We start from the raw sequence: 15,312 nt of genomic DNA, 5'->3' as shown, positions 1-15,312 counted from the left end.
TTAATTTTATCGTCACCGACAATTTTTGTTGTTGAAATTACAGGATACAAGGTCGTCGGAGTCTGATACCTTTGGTGCCTCTTATCCCGAATTTTGCCATAAATTGAGTCAATTTCTTTACACCACTGTGATTCTTTCCTTGTGTTACATAGGAATGAAAATTGGGAGGTATTGTGGGGAAGGAAAATTACATGTTTCTGGCAACTGTGGCTCAGCAGAAGAAGCAGGGTTCAGCTGGTAGCTCACTGCTCAGCAGTCAGCACTGGTCAGCAGTGTCAGCACTCAGCAAAAGCAAGAAAAAAGTAGCGGGGTGTGTTTGGTGTGATTTGTAAGACAATATTTTTATATTAAAAAGTTTAATTAAAACAAGAAATGAAATTATATAAAACTAGCTCTTTAATTCTGTAAAAATGATTTTCATTGTACCTAATAGTACTGATAAATCTTAGAGGTGCAGGTTAAATGAAAACGTACAATTATGGTACGTCTAAAAAAATGTCTAAATTTACACAATAATATTAATCAAACTTCCGTTTTGATATCGTAACAGAAAGCGAGAAAAATTTTAGGTGGCAGTAAATAAATGTAATATCGTCAATACTTTACATTTTAAATTTTCTTTTGACGATTTACAAAAATGACAGATATTTTACGTCTGGATAATTTGCCCTCTGATGTTCTAATTCTAATCTTCGATTATTGTACTGCTTTCGATTTGTTTCGACTTAGTTGTGTATGTACACGATTTTATGAAATCATTCGACATGATACACTATGGATCAAGAAATGTAAACAATCTTTAGTAACTAATCAAACGTCATCAAGATTTTGCGAAAGGTTAGCAGGTTATGTAAATATGATATTAAATTAAAAAATAAGCAGATAATTTATAACTAATCCGTTTTTATTTTTATTGTATTGTATTGCATTACTGTTGCAGTTGCTATTTAATTCCAGATGTAATCCATTATTAAACTTACGTGCAAAATGGCATGTTAGTAATAACTGGCAGTATGGGAGATATGAGAAAATAGCATATTTTTCTCACAAAATTAAGCTGATGCCATGGATTCAATTGACTAAAAACACTTTATGGTGGGGCGGAGGTAGTCAATTATATGGATTTAAACGTTGGCCACAGAATAAAAGACATGCAGGACATTTGTGTGAATTCCGTGAGACTGATATGAAAAGTGATATTTGTAAATTTATAGTTTTGGATGATATGATTGTAACTGGTCATAGGTAAATTCACTAATATCAAAACATCATAAAAAAAATGTAGAGTAAATATTAAAACTAATAAGTAAAAATTATTTATTTAGAGATGGTAATATAAGAGTATGGTTGAAACATATGATTGGAAGTAGCCATTTTCTGAATTCTATTAGTAGAGCACATTATCGTGATGTAAATGCTCTAATTCATGTTTCTAATATAATTATTTCTGCTGGAGCAGATGGAAAAGTGAAGGTAAAAAATAGCGTATCAGAAATTTACTTTAATAAACAGTTCTTTTGTTTTTAGTTTTGGAATATATTTGATGAGTCAGTAGTAAATAATCCAATACATACAATATCTGAAATATCTGAAAGAATTTGGTCTCTTTCATTATGCCCAAGCAATAACAAATTTGCAGTAGGATCATCTGGCCATTTAGATCTGGCTCCAATTAACATCTATGATCTTCAGTGGTACCTTCTTACAAGATTTATATCAGTCAATCATATTCCATACATCAAAACAATTTAATTTTATCAATTTTATAGCTATAGTAAATATATTAATTTGCAACACGAGTGGAGAAGGGGTGCTGGAGTCTTAGACATGGTATGGGATACACCACAGACTCTACTTACTTGTGGATATGATACTAGTATTAGAAAATGGGACATGAGGTAGGAAAAAGAAGTTGACCAAAATTATTGAGGATATTACAACTTGTTAATAAATTTTGTAGAACTGGAACTTGTGTCAGTGATTGGCCAGATCCGACAGATGCAACATTGTATTGCATATCATCAGATTATCAGTATACAATGATTACAGGAACACAATTTAATTGTAAAGCAGTTTTATGGGATCAACGACAAAGAGAATATGTACAGGTTGTTATTCAACAAATTACAAACAATTTCAGTAAATTATTTAAGAAAATTGCCATACAAAACGTTTTAATTTTTATAGCTATATTTTTTGAATCTGCAAAGAATGTCAAGCCCAGTTTATTCCTTACAATTCGATAGTTCACATCTTTATGCAGCAACAGATCAAAATTTGATTGAACTTAATTTTTCTGGCTATTCTAACAAAGAAAACAACTACAGGGAAATGCTTAAAGCAGTATGACAAGCGCATCATCATCATTGTTAGACTAATTGTAAACACAGTTTTTGTTCAATTTAAATATTAAGATTGTTAAGGTTTGCAGCGGTACATTGGTGAATAGCAATAGCTTTCTATAAATTTTATATTTTTATTTAAAAAGAAAATATATTATATAAAAGGTTTAATTGCACAATTAAGATTTCTAGTATTTTTTCAAAAGATCTGGTTAGCATCTTAAAATATAAAAATTGAATAGTGTGTAAAATATACAAATATGCACAGCAAATATCACATTAAAGTTGAAAAAGGGAGATGCTTACAAATGTCTTTATATTCAAGATTTAGTTTTTCTTCCAGTTATGTTGCAAAAAATGCTAGAAGAATAAACAATTACGTTTATATAAACATAAGCTTTTATTATGTACACAGTACACAAATACAAATTTAGGACAGTAAGTGTTCTTCCTGATAAACGTTTGATTAATTAAAAATATAAAATTTAACTTTATAATTACTCATACATAAAGCTTTCTTAAACTGCATAATTTTGATCATTAAAATCCCCATTTATTATGGAAATCCTTACATAAAGTACTTTGTAACAATTCTACACAGTTCTGTATTAATATACTTGTTTATATTAAGCTATTGTTTGTAAATTGTAATCGCAGCCTTTACCATAAAGCTCAAAAACCAACAAAAATATATTTTTATTTATTCATCTCAAATTAAGTAATAAAGAAAAAAAGAGTTATTGTTTACTAAACCTTATCAATATATGAGTTAACTTACAGTAGTAAACAATCTCTTTTTGACTGATTTAAGTATCTTTATAAGTAATCGTCAGTGTTATGACGGTCATAATCTCTAAATATTACTTATAACATAGCTCTAACCATATAGTTTAGAATTCCTCCGTGTCGATAATATGTCAGATCTACTTCAGTATCAAATCGTACAATTACTTCGAAATTTTTCCCATTATCAGTGGTTACCGTTATTTTTTGTCCTGGTTGACAATTTTCGGAAATGACAATATCGTACAGCTCATAACCAGTTAAGCCCAAAGTTTCTGCATTCTGTCCAGGTAGGTATTGAAGCGGAATAATACCCATACCAACGAGATTTGACCTGTGTCAGTAATAAACAAGGTTTTCAATAGTTCTCTATAGTTTGAAGCATGGCAAACTTATTAATCAGCAGTAATTCTTCCATACCTATGTATCCTTTCGTAAGATTCCGCTATGACTGCACGAATTCCAAGAAGGTACGGTCCTTTTGCCGCCCAATCCCTGGACGAGCCTGAACCGTATTCTTTTCCGGCTAGTATTATTAACGTAGTACTGTCATTCTTGTATTTTTCTGCAGCGTCGAAAACGTCCATCTAATAATGTATTGTTAGTGTATTGTATTCATGGTTTATGATTAAGGTAAAAGTACACAACGTTAAAAATAAGACTTACCTCTTCGTTAGTTGGTATGTATATTGTTCTTGGTCCAGGTTTGCCAATAAATTTATTAAGTAAGCGAATATTTGCAAATGTACCGCGAGCCATCACAGCATCATTTCCTCTGCGTGATCCGTAAGAATTAAATTCTTTCGGTTTCAAACTACGAAAAAAATTTAACTTAGTTTTAACGCTATGATTATCGCAGTGTGCACTTAGCAGATCTTTGCTCCTTATTTTACTTACCCGCGACCTGCAAGGTATCTTGCCGCCGGCGAGTTTCGCGCAATGCTACCAGCTGGGCTAATGTGATCAGTTGTAACGGAATCTCCAAAGTTAAGAAGCACGCGACCTTTGGTAATTAATTTTATTGGCGGAGTCTCCTGCAATATTTTAAGATTTAAATATGTGTATAAGTATATGAGATGTAATCTATGTGCGATGATTAATAATTATTATTATTTTACTCGACGTAAATCCTCGAAATATGGAGGATTCTTGATATAAGTAGAGCTGGAATCCCATGGATACAATTTCCCGCCTGGAGCAACTAATTGTGCCCAGTTGGAGCTTCCATTTTCAATCTTTCCATAAACCTCTTTAAACATGGCAGGAATTACATACTGCTGTTCGATACTACGTATCTCTTCTCGCGTAGGCCAAATATCGCGAAGGAACACCTCGGTTCCGTCAGCTCTACGTCCTAAAATTTTATGCATTATCACCAAAATATATTTATTTCAATCATGAATTCAAAGAAGTTACAATGAAATCGATTTTACCAAGGATTTCTCGCTCAAAATCGATATCTACAGTTCCAGCAATAGCATAAGCTATTACCATAAGAGGAGACGCTAAATAGTTTGCTCTTGTGTTTGGATGAATTCTACCTTCGAAGTTTCTATTTCCAGATAAAACGCCGCAGCAAACAAGCTCATTCTGCAATTTTTTTTAACAAATCAGTTTTTACGATCCTCATATGTATTATGTAAAGGTTTATATTTTTACCTTTTCGATACATTTAACAAGGGACTCTGGAAGGGGTCCACTATTGCCTATGCAAGTCATACAGCCATATCCAACGATGTCAAAGCCCAATTGCGATAAATATGGTAGTACTCCACTTTCTTTAAGGTAATAAGTGACAACCCCTGATCCAGGGGACAGAGAAGTTTTTATATAGGGAACCACATTTAATCCAGCTTCTACAGCTTTTTTAGCCAATAGACCTATTAAAGAATAAACGGTATTAGTCGATTTAATCAACATTGCTTTAGTTTTCCATTATATTTAACTGAAATTATATTTAATCGTAGAAAGTTCTCGAGGAATTATTAAAATACTCAGCTATAGCACTAACGTGTTCCTTACCTGCCCCCAACATAACACTTGGGTTACTAGTATTGGTACAACTAGTAATAGCTGCAATGACAACCGAGCCATGTGATATTTTATAGCTCTTCCCTTCAAATTCAAACGAATCCGCTTTTTGTACAGTTTCAGGGTCCAGGCCGTAACCTTTGAAACCAACCTGAAAAATAATATGTATGAAAATGGATCAAATAAATTTTGTCAAGTACATTTAAAGTATCTATATTAGAATATATTTATGTACAATATCTGGAGATTTTTTAAGAACCGAATGAGTCAATGGTAAAGGAAATTGCAAACGAACGATTTGTCATAAAAGTTTAATCCACCGAATGTAGACATCAGCCAAAGGAGCAATTTGCTGACGTTGCCAACGTGATAATGTTGCCGCAATCCTTGAGGTCTATAGCCTCGTGTCTGAAGTTAAAAATATCAAACTCCGTGACTTATGTATATTTGGTAATCTAACTATTTCGCTCATTTTTGTAAATATCATTTTTCAGCGAGCAAAGATACTCGCAAGGACAGTCTGTAGGATAAAAATTTAATTCTTATAAAAACTTTAAAAATCTGTACTGATCAATATTTATATAAAACATATTTCGTTCAATTCTTGCTTTATTGTTCACTCAATAGCAGAAGAAATTGATCTCTTATAGCATACATAAACGATATATTGGAATAAATTAATATCACACCACTCGAGGTGGTTGAAATGGTACGAAAGTTTTTAATTTTATGGATCAATCTTTCATATTATTCTATGCAGCTTGTGCAAGAGTTGGTGCAGTGTGCAGCACAGCAGAAATAATAAAACAATAAAAGGTGAATTTAGGTAAACTGGAGAACGATGCTATTTAGAAAAGTATAAAATAGAAATCTTTTAACCAAGGAAGTTTTCCTCTATGAGGATTTGGAATTCCAGGAAAGAGATTTAAAGCTTTGATGAATACCTCTATAGGTTTACGGTTAAAGCTCTTGGGCCTTGGAAATTCGCTTTGTTTTGAAAGATTAGCCATAGCTAGCAATGGAAAAGCAATGTCCCTCCTGGATTTTGACAAAATGGGTATGACCTTCGTGCCTGGAATAGTTACTTTCCATTTACAGGACTTACCCGTCGTCCTTAACTCCTCAAACGAACGGTGCTGTATTTCAATTGAAAGCTGTATAAACGTCACGGGTATTACTCCACTGACGCCGATGAAATTATTCTAACGAGACTCTCACCTGTTACTATTTTCCTTTAACTAATTATTCCTATACTAATTGAAATATTATACACAATTTTTTAATCGACATTAGGCCTAAAATAAGATAAAACAATTCGGTGATTCACCAAAAGACAATACAACATGATGATCCAGACGAAAGTAAATAAATCTAGCATCGATTAGTGAAAAAAAATTGATAAAAAAATTTAATTTCAATTTTTCCCCTATAGAAACAAATATTCCTTGTGGCAAAATGCAGAGTGCGATTGCACATTGCACTGAAATCATATCGAATAACTTCTTGTATGTGAATAAATGTATGAGCTTTGCAAAATGAATAGGATGTTGTATCAGCTATTTCAGCGAGGATACACCGACAACTTTCCGTAAGACGTGCGATGGACGGCCAAGTTTCAAATGCTGCTTTACACTTTCTGCTATCGTGGCAAATGTTCTTGTAGACATGATACTTGCTCAATTCATCGCCTTCTTCATCCTTCGTTCTCATAAACTCGTCATTAATAACTGAATATTTCCTTCGACAAAGGTAAGAAAAGCAGCTTATTTAGAACTTACAATGTTACACATGATACATTATTTCAAAGATTTTGCAGAGTCGTGTATTTTTAATTTCTAAAAAATTGGCAGATGTGTTAGCGAGGACACAATAGGCCCTAAATTTTATCACTCGGGCCGTCCAGGGATAGGGAATTGGCCAAGGGTAGGTTTTCTCATAACGGTAAATTGGCTTAATGAGTTAGCCGTCAAGCAATACCTTCATACCTGCGTCACACTTTTAAGAGTCTATGAAATTTCTACACAGTAATTATAAAATAATTTCAATACTCAATAATATTATCTTAAATGATCTTATTCGTTTTTATAAAATATCGATTCTAAATTAGCTTTTATAGATTTTTGTTAAAACATAAGTAACAATAGCACAGAGTATTACGATCCGACTGTTGAAAGTAATTGTATAGAAATCGATCGTTGACGCGTTTGCAGAATCATAAACAATTATGTTAGTAGAGAGGATAGAACAAAGCAATTACAAGTTCCGTTTGTATTTGGTAAACAGCGAATAATATTTTTTTTAATTATTTCTGAATCTGAACTTACACACAGAGAATAGAACAAATGAAAAATATTAGTGCAAATGTGTAGGTGGTACGTTCTTTTTTAAATTCCAGAAGTATTATTTCTACCAAAACGTATCGTAACAGAAACATTTTAATCCTGACAAATATTCTATACTGAAAACAGAGTTATTAAACCTTAATATGAAGCAGCATAATTCTACCAAATACAGACAAACAAATATTCAATTCGTTCTTCCACAAAAATCTGCGAGATGTGTACTGATTAAAAAAACACTCCAACTAAAATAAAAGTGGTAAAATCAATATTTTAGGCAAGTTGGCGCAAATATGTGAATGATATGTACTTTTTTAAATTTCGGACGTAGATATTTATATATTCAAGAAAAATTGAGTAAAAAACATATGGAAAAGAAGTTCGATGAGAATAAAATATAATTTTAGAAGAACTTTTCAAATCTTTCAAAGGAATAAAAATGGTAGAAATTTGAAGAAGTGCCAAGTTAAGCTTCTATTGGCTGAGGATGGGTCTAGAGGGCCTTGGAGGGGGTATGGCGGACCAGCAAGTATAAAACGGACCCGACAACCGCGGGGCCGTCAGTATTCAAACAGCAGTGTAATCATTTTGCGACTGAAGTGAAGGGTGTAATTTAATAAGTTCTTCTACAACGTTGACTATTTTTCATCAGTGTTCTCAAAGTGAAATCTTAGACATTTTTCATTCCAACTTTACTCATCGTAGACGCGTAAGGAGAGCCTCATAGGATTTACCACATACAATTTCAACATTCTCTTGTGTAATTTTAAAATATTTTTTTAAAATATTTAACTGTTTTATATTATATTTCATTCTTTTCTCAAATACTGCATTGTTCGAAAAAAAAAAAAAAAAAAAAAATAAGGAATAGAATAAGAACGTTCGGAGAAGGCTGCTGTCGGATGAAATCTCGTCCGGTGTGGAAATTCTAATACCTCACCGGGTAGGATTCATCCAATGTCTGCTACTCCACTACAATTTCAAAGTTAAACTTTCATTTATCGACGATTTATTTTAAACACATCTTGATGCCATTGACGTAGTATCGATCTAGTAATACGTTAATGTGAATTCGTGACTAGATCGAAATACTCGTCCCTGACTTCAAGAATATACAACAACAGAAATAAGAAAAAAAAAGAATAAGTGAGGAATATTTATAATTCGAATCAACCAACTACAGCAAATGTCTCGTTTATTTTTCTTTGGTGATCTGACTGTATGGTGACTTTTGAAACGGTCATAAAGCTAGATCAGCAAGGGAAAGTGCTCGAGACCAAACAACATAACTCTACAGGCTTTGCAAGAAGAACACGCGTATCACCGAATTATTTTAGTAGCATGTTTCTGGAGGAACTATTGCAGTGGTGTGTTATATTAAATTTTCATATCACAGCAGTAGTTACTTAAGAACTCTGCATTCTAAATCATCATAAATAAAATTTGAAGCCTATTTTCGTCACCCTCTTTTCTTTCTCTCTTTCTTATCTACTCTTTTATAGTATGAAGAAAAAGTACAACATGGGATAAACGTTATCCTAGTTGGCGGTGTTACTTGATCGTCACTGGGTTATGTTTGTCCCATATAAGTACTGATTAATCAACGTTCTCCGATTATTCATAATATTTTCTTTTTACTCCGCACTATATTATGACAATAGTTTTATCAAATGTTATTAACAGTTCTCCGACTAATGTCAACTTCTCTCGTCAGAACAATCGCGGGAAGTTTTGAGATATCAATAAAGGCCCGCTCACCTTATTGGTCAGACAGTTTCTGAAATCAGTTTTCATGTCAGTTACTGAGACTCGGTCGTGGGGCCTTTTAGGGCCGCTTACACTAGATACGATAGTACTCAAATCCAATGTAACCACTTCAGAGAATACAGGATCTTGGCTCTCATCGTCATAATTCCTTAACATTCCTACAATTGAAAGGTACTTTTCGATATTTCTAATATGCTCCTCCGATCGATCTAAAAACAATTATAAATTGTATATAATAATATTGTAATATTAAAATTAAATATATATATTATGAAGAATTGATTTACTTGTCTGTCTTAGATAGGCTAAACTTTGTTTATCCACAGGGAAGAAGCCAATCGTAGCTCCATATTCTGGACACATATTGGATATTGTAGCACGATCTGCTATACTTAATTCCGACACACCTGAACCAAAGAACTCCACAAATTTTCCCACTACGCCTATTTGTCGAAGATTCTTAAAAACAAACGATTTTTCATTTTACCACTTACATAAAGACTTAACTTAAATTTACAAAAGAGAACAACAGTTAAATATCTTGTTTATAACTACCTTTGTAATAGTTAAAACCAGATCAGTAGATGTAGCATATTGATTTAATTTTCCTTCCAACTTATAACCAACCACTTGCGGTAATAACATAGATATAGCTTGCCCAAGCATAACAGCTTCAGCTTCTATCCCTCCAACCCCCCAACCAAGTACTCCAAGGCCATTTATCATAGTTGTGTGGGAGTCAGTTCCAACCACACTATCAGGATATAAAAGGTTATTTTTATCAAAAACTACTCGTGCTAAATACTCTAAATTTACTTGGTGAACTATGCCACTCCCAGGTGGTACAATTAACATATTTTCAAAGGCTGTTGCACCCCATTTTAAGAACATAAAACGCTCTCTGTTTCTTTCAAATTCCAGTTCTTCATTCTGTTTTAATGAATCAGAGCTAAAACATAATAAAAAGTTTTAATAATAATAGAAGTAATATAAATTTTACTTTGCATATTTCATATATATCAGTACATACGTTCTTGAAAAATCAACTTGTATCGAATGATCAATAACCAGATCTGATGGACAAATGGGATTAATTTTATCAGGATTTCCACCAAGTCTTTTAACAGCATCTCTCATTGCTGCAAAATCAACCACAGCTGGAACCCCTGTAAAATCCTGTTTCAATTGAATTATTATTGAGTGAAACATTTTTACATAATTATTAAAAAAGATTACAAATATCTTACTTGCAAAATAACCCTAGCAGGTTTATAAGCTACTTCAATCCCATCTTCCATAGACTGATTATTCTCCCAATTTAAAATTTTTTCTACATCTTCCTTCTTTACTTGAAATTGATCACAATTTCGTATAGCGCTCTCCAAAAGTACTCGAATGGAAAATGGTAATTTATCTGAATTTTATTAAAATAATAGTAAGTAGATAGACATATATAAGTATTAGAATAGCATGAAATTACAATTCATTAAAATAAATTTAAATTTTAAGTAGCATTAACATACCATATTTTTGACCAAAACTTGCAATGTCATAATAAAAGCATTCCTTGTCCCCTATCTTGATTGATTTCAGTAGATGCTTGTATGGATTTTCTCCTAAAAATTTTTGCAGTCTTAATGTATTTTTACAGCATATAGTAGAAATATCTTAATAAATAACCAGAAAATTTTTAAAGCATCGCAAAGGGAATAAAATAAAAATAAATTTCATTAATTAGTTTGAAGTATACATAATTATGCTAAGTGGGTTTTAAAACATAAAAATTTTTAATAAAGACTATTATCTATTGGATGTTGTGGAAACGAATTTCTTTAATTGCACTTAATAATACTTGAGAATCATAATAAAAAAGCTTTAGCTTACCAGCCATGATTGAGATTGAAGTAGTCACGTCGTCCACCTTGTTATATTAGTCAAACAGATGACAGAACGGAATGACAACAGTTAATGACAATTGTTAATAAAACAACTTTAGACGACAATCAAATTTCTGTTAAAAATTAATCACGCCAGATAAATTTTTATTGAGAAATTCTAGAAAAACCAGCGTGACAGCAGGATAATTCGTGATTTAATAATATTAATATACACAATATAGACGATATATCATAGAGGTACGCACAATGTATAGACGCAACTCCCTCGACGAAATAATGAAATCTAACCTGCTAGTGCTAAAGTTACACGACCAATGGCTTATGTTGGTATTGTTATACTGCTGCTGAATTATGCACAGAGGGTAAAGTCGAGATGGTGGAATTATAATATAAATTCGTTTCTCCTCTTATCATACAAAGTAATACAAAACAAAGTAAACATAAATATGATAACAAATGTGTTTGATATGAATTCACGTTATATAATTTTCCAGTTGACACAACCGAGATGAATCCAGATAATAGTTTTAAAAAAAAGGAAAAAAAAACCGGAAAAAACGTAAATCAAATATTACACCAATATCACTTGTATATTATCAACTGGAAAAATTTTAAATCTTAACTCTTTAAACTGAAAAGCATTGCACAAAACTGGTTAAATAATATTTCAAGTTTAGCCTAATTATAAAAAATTCAAATTTCATCACTGTTAAAGTATATAAAACCATTTTATTTCCGAAAGTGTGCTTTTATAATTTCAATACTGTACAAAACATATTTATCTATTATTATTTGTGAGTTTACTTACACATTGTATAATATGTAAATTCTATCTCTTTTGAAAAGCTCCTACTGTGTAAATCGTTTTGAAATCTATACAATCACATGTTTTTCAATTTCTCGCTAAAAGCAGTAAATATATTTATGTTTCATTTATATTCTTATCACCAGAGTATATGATAATATTTTGTTTCGTCAAGTTTTCTAAAAATACATCACTTTCAGACAAAACTGATGCACGATACATATTAAGAGCGACAATAATAAAATTCAATAATAAAATGTCCTTTGAATTTATATGAATTTAGAAGCTATATCTTTCTTATGTATATCCGTCACATTACTTTTAAACATATTAACAATACAAGGGCTCAGGATGCTCATTTGAGCAAAAATTTAGCCTAAAAGGACTTAGAGATCAATCCACACTTAGCATTACCAGCTATTAGAAAATACAATTCTTATCTTACTTTCGATTGAAATAGATATTTGTCATTCACCAATCTTAATGCAGTTTCATAAATTACCAAAATACACGTACGACAAAATATTATACTAACACTTCACATAATCATCTTTATCTAAACAATAGTATAAACTGACTCCACCTAAATTTACATATTTTAGATGGCTCATCAACTGGAATATTTAACTTAATTACATTTTAATGAAATGTAATTGAATAAAATAACTTATTATTAGAAGTAAACATTCCATATTTATAAGAATATTTGAATTATAAGACTAAAAAGTACTTAAATCTTTACACCTCTAAAATTGGACGGGTGCTGTTGTAAATAAATTAATGTAGAATAAATGAAACAAATGAACACATTGTGCATTAGAAAAGTTAAATTTATCAAGTTTCATTTAAAAGTCTTGATTTTTAATTTATAACTATTTTCTCTTGCAAAGATTTTACCTGACTTCATGTGACATTACAGAGAAACAGGATTCTGTATCTTTTCAGTTCAGACTTTCCTAAAAACATTTGTAATTAACTTAGATATCTATGCGCGGTCTATATTGTAGCCTTAAAGGTGGGTCCCGAAACCTCCATCTTGTAACATAGACAAATTTCAAAGTGTGATCTTTGCCTAAGAGCTCATCGTTACATAAAATATCAATCTAATAAAGCACAAATAGAGTTAAAAATGTATTAAACTTTAGGTTATATATATATATAAGAAAATAAAGAAATATAATTAAACAATACTCACATCTCTATACTTCTCCATACCATTTAAAACTTTCTTAGCAATAAACTTTTTTAGATGTGTAATTGTAGCTTGAGCTGAACATCTGATAAATCTTCTTTTTAATGTCTTCAAACTAATGTTTACACATTCCAGACATACATTAACCTATGAACAACAAAGGTTTGATATAAAGATAAAAACTGATAATGACTTATTTTTATCACCTGTTCATCAGTTCGATGATAATCAGATTCAGCATGAGCATCTGCAGCCGTTTTCTCATCTTCTATTTCACCAGTATTTGGCAATACATCTTTGGGACAAGGCAATCCTCGTGCCCTATAAAAATCTCTCTCTCTTTTGATTTCATCTGGCAAAGAAAACCAATTGAATTATTTTAATATTGTGAGAATATGTTAATTGTAACCAAAATTTATATATGCATACTTTCTTGAAGATCAGGTACTAATTTGTAAACAATATCTTGCATAGTTCTGTCAAAACTAATGTATTGAAGTGGATGTGACTGATGTATTACTATTTGACAAGTAGGACAGGTATGTTTCTCCTCCAGATGCTTTACTAAACAACTTTTGCAGAATGTGTGGAGACATTCCGTAACAGTAGTTGCATCTATTAAATAGCCCCTGCATATCTTGCAAGTTATGTGGCTATTTAAGGTTTTTAATTTTATCCTTCTCTCCATAGCACCAGATATCATTGGTAATTAGTGTCTTGCAAATAATTAAATTTGTTGAAAAGCTCATTGGCGATAAATAAAAGCAATGTACACTTTACATTCCTGATGATAAACAAAGCAGTGCAATGATTAAAAAAACTAACCTCAATTCAAGAAGAAATCTCATTATTATATTTTCTTCAATATGATTTTATAAATATAATTAGGAAAAACTTTTCATAATATTACAACACATCTACAAACTCCATAATATTGACGAATAGATATAAAAACCAATTGTTCTACAGCAATTTACCTACAGAAATATTTATCTGTCTATATTTTGTTTACATAATATTATAATAAATAAATAGAATCGCTTACTGTGATTATATAAAGATATATATTTCAGGTTACCGCAATGATTCTTTCCGGCTAATAAAGTACGTTTTAAGAAAAGCAATTTTTTACTTTTCAGCGTAATGAGATTGACACGACGAACCTTTTAAACGAAAGAACCATTAGTTTTTGGCTGCATTCTGAAATTAGCTGAAACCACTGTCAGTAGTGTCAGTATGGGTTTGTTCTTTTTCGTTGCACTATTGAACTGGTGCAATTAGTTGAAATAAGGCAAACATATATTTTCTCATTCTAATTTATTACATTAGTGCAGCATTACAGCAAATAAAAAGTAGACCTCATATTGAGGCTTAGTTTTATTTATCTGGTCCTATCAGTTATCACTTAGATCTCTACATTGTCGGCTAACCTCTTTCCCCACCACTTTCACTTCGCTTTTTTGGCCGGAAATTAACCTTTCGCTTCAGCCTTCAACAGTCAGCAGCACGCTTTTATCCCTGGGAAGGGAGGGGGAAGGGATTTAACCCCATGGATAATGAATTTGAGGGGAATCCCTTTATTTGAAAAAGAAAGAACTTGAAAAAGAGATTCTACCTAATATCAGAAGCTAAAATATGCCTACCTGATACGCAAATCTATAAAGGGCCTACCTATATCGCAAAGCTAGATCTGAAATAAAAACACACGCATAATACAATAATGCAAAGAACCCGAAAAACATGTAAAAAACAAGAAATGGTTTTAACCGAAGAAGAACCGATTAAAACCAACCGGTAGGTCTTCGGTCATCCTTTGGTTAGTAAAAATATTTCCACGGTTTTATCCGTGGGACTCACTGATTCGGCGAAATTCCAACGATGATCCATCTGTAAAATGTGATGGTGCGGACGACAATGGGGCTGATAATGATGGTGACGGCACTGAAGTTACTCACTAGCGATAAATTAATTTTAAAACAGTACAACGCGACGCGACGCGGATTTTTTAAACGCGCACTTACACCTCAAAATGAGGTCGCCCACCGTAACAGAGAAAAAGCATAAGGTTATTTAGATAAATTATATTTACTTAATTTGCAAATTATTTATTTTTAAGATAAAAAAATTAGATTTACAGACTATGAGAGTCCTTGAG

At 31.8% G+C, this 15,312-nt stretch overlaps 3 protein-coding genes across 5 annotated transcripts; 1 reads left to right on the top strand and 2 right to left on the bottom strand.

Moving 5' to 3' along the window:
- The first annotated feature begins 43 nt into the window (after positions 1 to 43).
- LOC136777245 (F-box/WD repeat-containing protein 4) lies at positions 44 to 2,831 on the top strand. Of its 3 annotated transcripts, none has more exons than XM_066733417.1 (8): positions 44 to 328; positions 551 to 837; positions 958 to 1,245; positions 1,326 to 1,473; positions 1,528 to 1,694; positions 1,770 to 1,898; positions 1,961 to 2,108; positions 2,188 to 2,831. In XM_066733417.1, exons 2-8 carry the CDS (start codon positions 638 to 640, stop codon positions 2,347 to 2,349), a joined length of 1,242 nt encoding a protein of 413 aa, XP_066589514.1. In that variant the 5' UTR covers positions 44 to 328; positions 551 to 637; the 3' UTR covers positions 2,350 to 2,831. The 3 variants fall into 3 exon arrangements, with proteins under 3 accessions (XP_066589514.1, XP_066589513.1, XP_066589512.1); XM_066733416.1 differs by having other exon boundaries at positions 44 to 481; positions 570 to 837; XM_066733415.1 differs by having other exon boundaries at positions 44 to 481.
- LOC136777243 (cytoplasmic aconitate hydratase-like) lies at positions 2,724 to 11,286 on the bottom strand. Its single transcript, XM_066733411.1, has 15 exons — positions 11,147 to 11,286; positions 10,786 to 10,878; positions 10,510 to 10,676; positions 10,293 to 10,438; positions 9,818 to 10,211; positions 9,550 to 9,721; positions 9,254 to 9,471; positions 5,148 to 5,307; positions 4,785 to 5,005; positions 4,559 to 4,715; positions 4,244 to 4,479; positions 4,023 to 4,159; positions 3,792 to 3,939; positions 3,546 to 3,712; positions 2,724 to 3,459 (listed from the first exon to the last, which is right to left on the bottom strand). Exons 1-15 carry the CDS (start codon positions 11,151 to 11,153, stop codon positions 3,207 to 3,209), a joined length of 2,676 nt encoding a protein of 891 aa, XP_066589508.1. The 5' UTR covers positions 11,154 to 11,286; the 3' UTR covers positions 2,724 to 3,206.
- l(3)73Ah (lethal (3) 73Ah) lies at positions 11,146 to 14,579 on the bottom strand. The gene is made up of 6 exons (XM_066733418.1): positions 14,203 to 14,579; positions 13,983 to 14,134; positions 13,587 to 13,873; positions 13,364 to 13,509; positions 13,161 to 13,304; positions 11,146 to 13,068 (listed from the first exon to the last, which is right to left on the bottom strand). The coding sequence occupies exons 3-6, from the start codon at positions 13,858 to 13,860 to the stop codon at positions 12,943 to 12,945; spliced, it is 690 nt and encodes a 229-aa protein (XP_066589515.1). The 5' UTR covers positions 13,861 to 13,873; positions 13,983 to 14,134; positions 14,203 to 14,579; the 3' UTR covers positions 11,146 to 12,942.
- Between the last annotated feature and the right edge of the window lie 733 nt (positions 14,580 to 15,312).

Source organism: Prorops nasuta, unplaced genomic scaffold (assembly GCF_024137725.1).
Source record: "Prorops nasuta isolate Cenicafe-Biocafe unplaced genomic scaffold, Cenicafe_Pnas_1.2 PNAS00010, whole genome shotgun sequence".
Lineage (NCBI taxonomy): Eukaryota > Metazoa > Arthropoda > Insecta > Hymenoptera > Bethylidae > Prorops > Prorops nasuta.
Note: the sequence above shows the minus strand (reverse complement) of the source record. Positions and strands in the feature narration are given on the sequence as shown.

What these genes read in the sequence shown, in the direction of transcription:
- LOC136777245 (XM_066733417.1), top strand. Translation starts at nt 638, where the DNA reads ATGACAGATATTTTACGTCTGGATAATTTGCCCTCTGATGTTCTAATT. An exon ending in AACATCTATGATCTTCAGTG is followed by an intron (nt 1,695 to 1,769) that starts GTACCTTCTTAC and finishes TCAATTTTATAG; the next exon opens with CTATAGTAAATATATTAATT. An exon ending in GACAAAGAGAATATGTACAG is followed by an intron (nt 2,109 to 2,187) that starts GTTGTTATTCAA and finishes TAATTTTTATAG; the next exon opens with CTATATTTTTTGAATCTGCA.
- LOC136777243 (XM_066733411.1), bottom strand. An exon ending in AGCCTATCTAAGACAGACAA is followed by an intron (nt 9,472 to 9,549) that starts GTAAATCAATTC and finishes AATTGTTTTTAG; the next exon opens with ATCGATCGGAGGAGCATATT. An exon ending in TTTTGAGCGAGAAATCCTTG is followed by an intron (nt 4,480 to 4,558) that starts GTAAAATCGATT and finishes ATAAAATTTTAG; the next exon opens with GACGTAGAGCTGACGGAACC.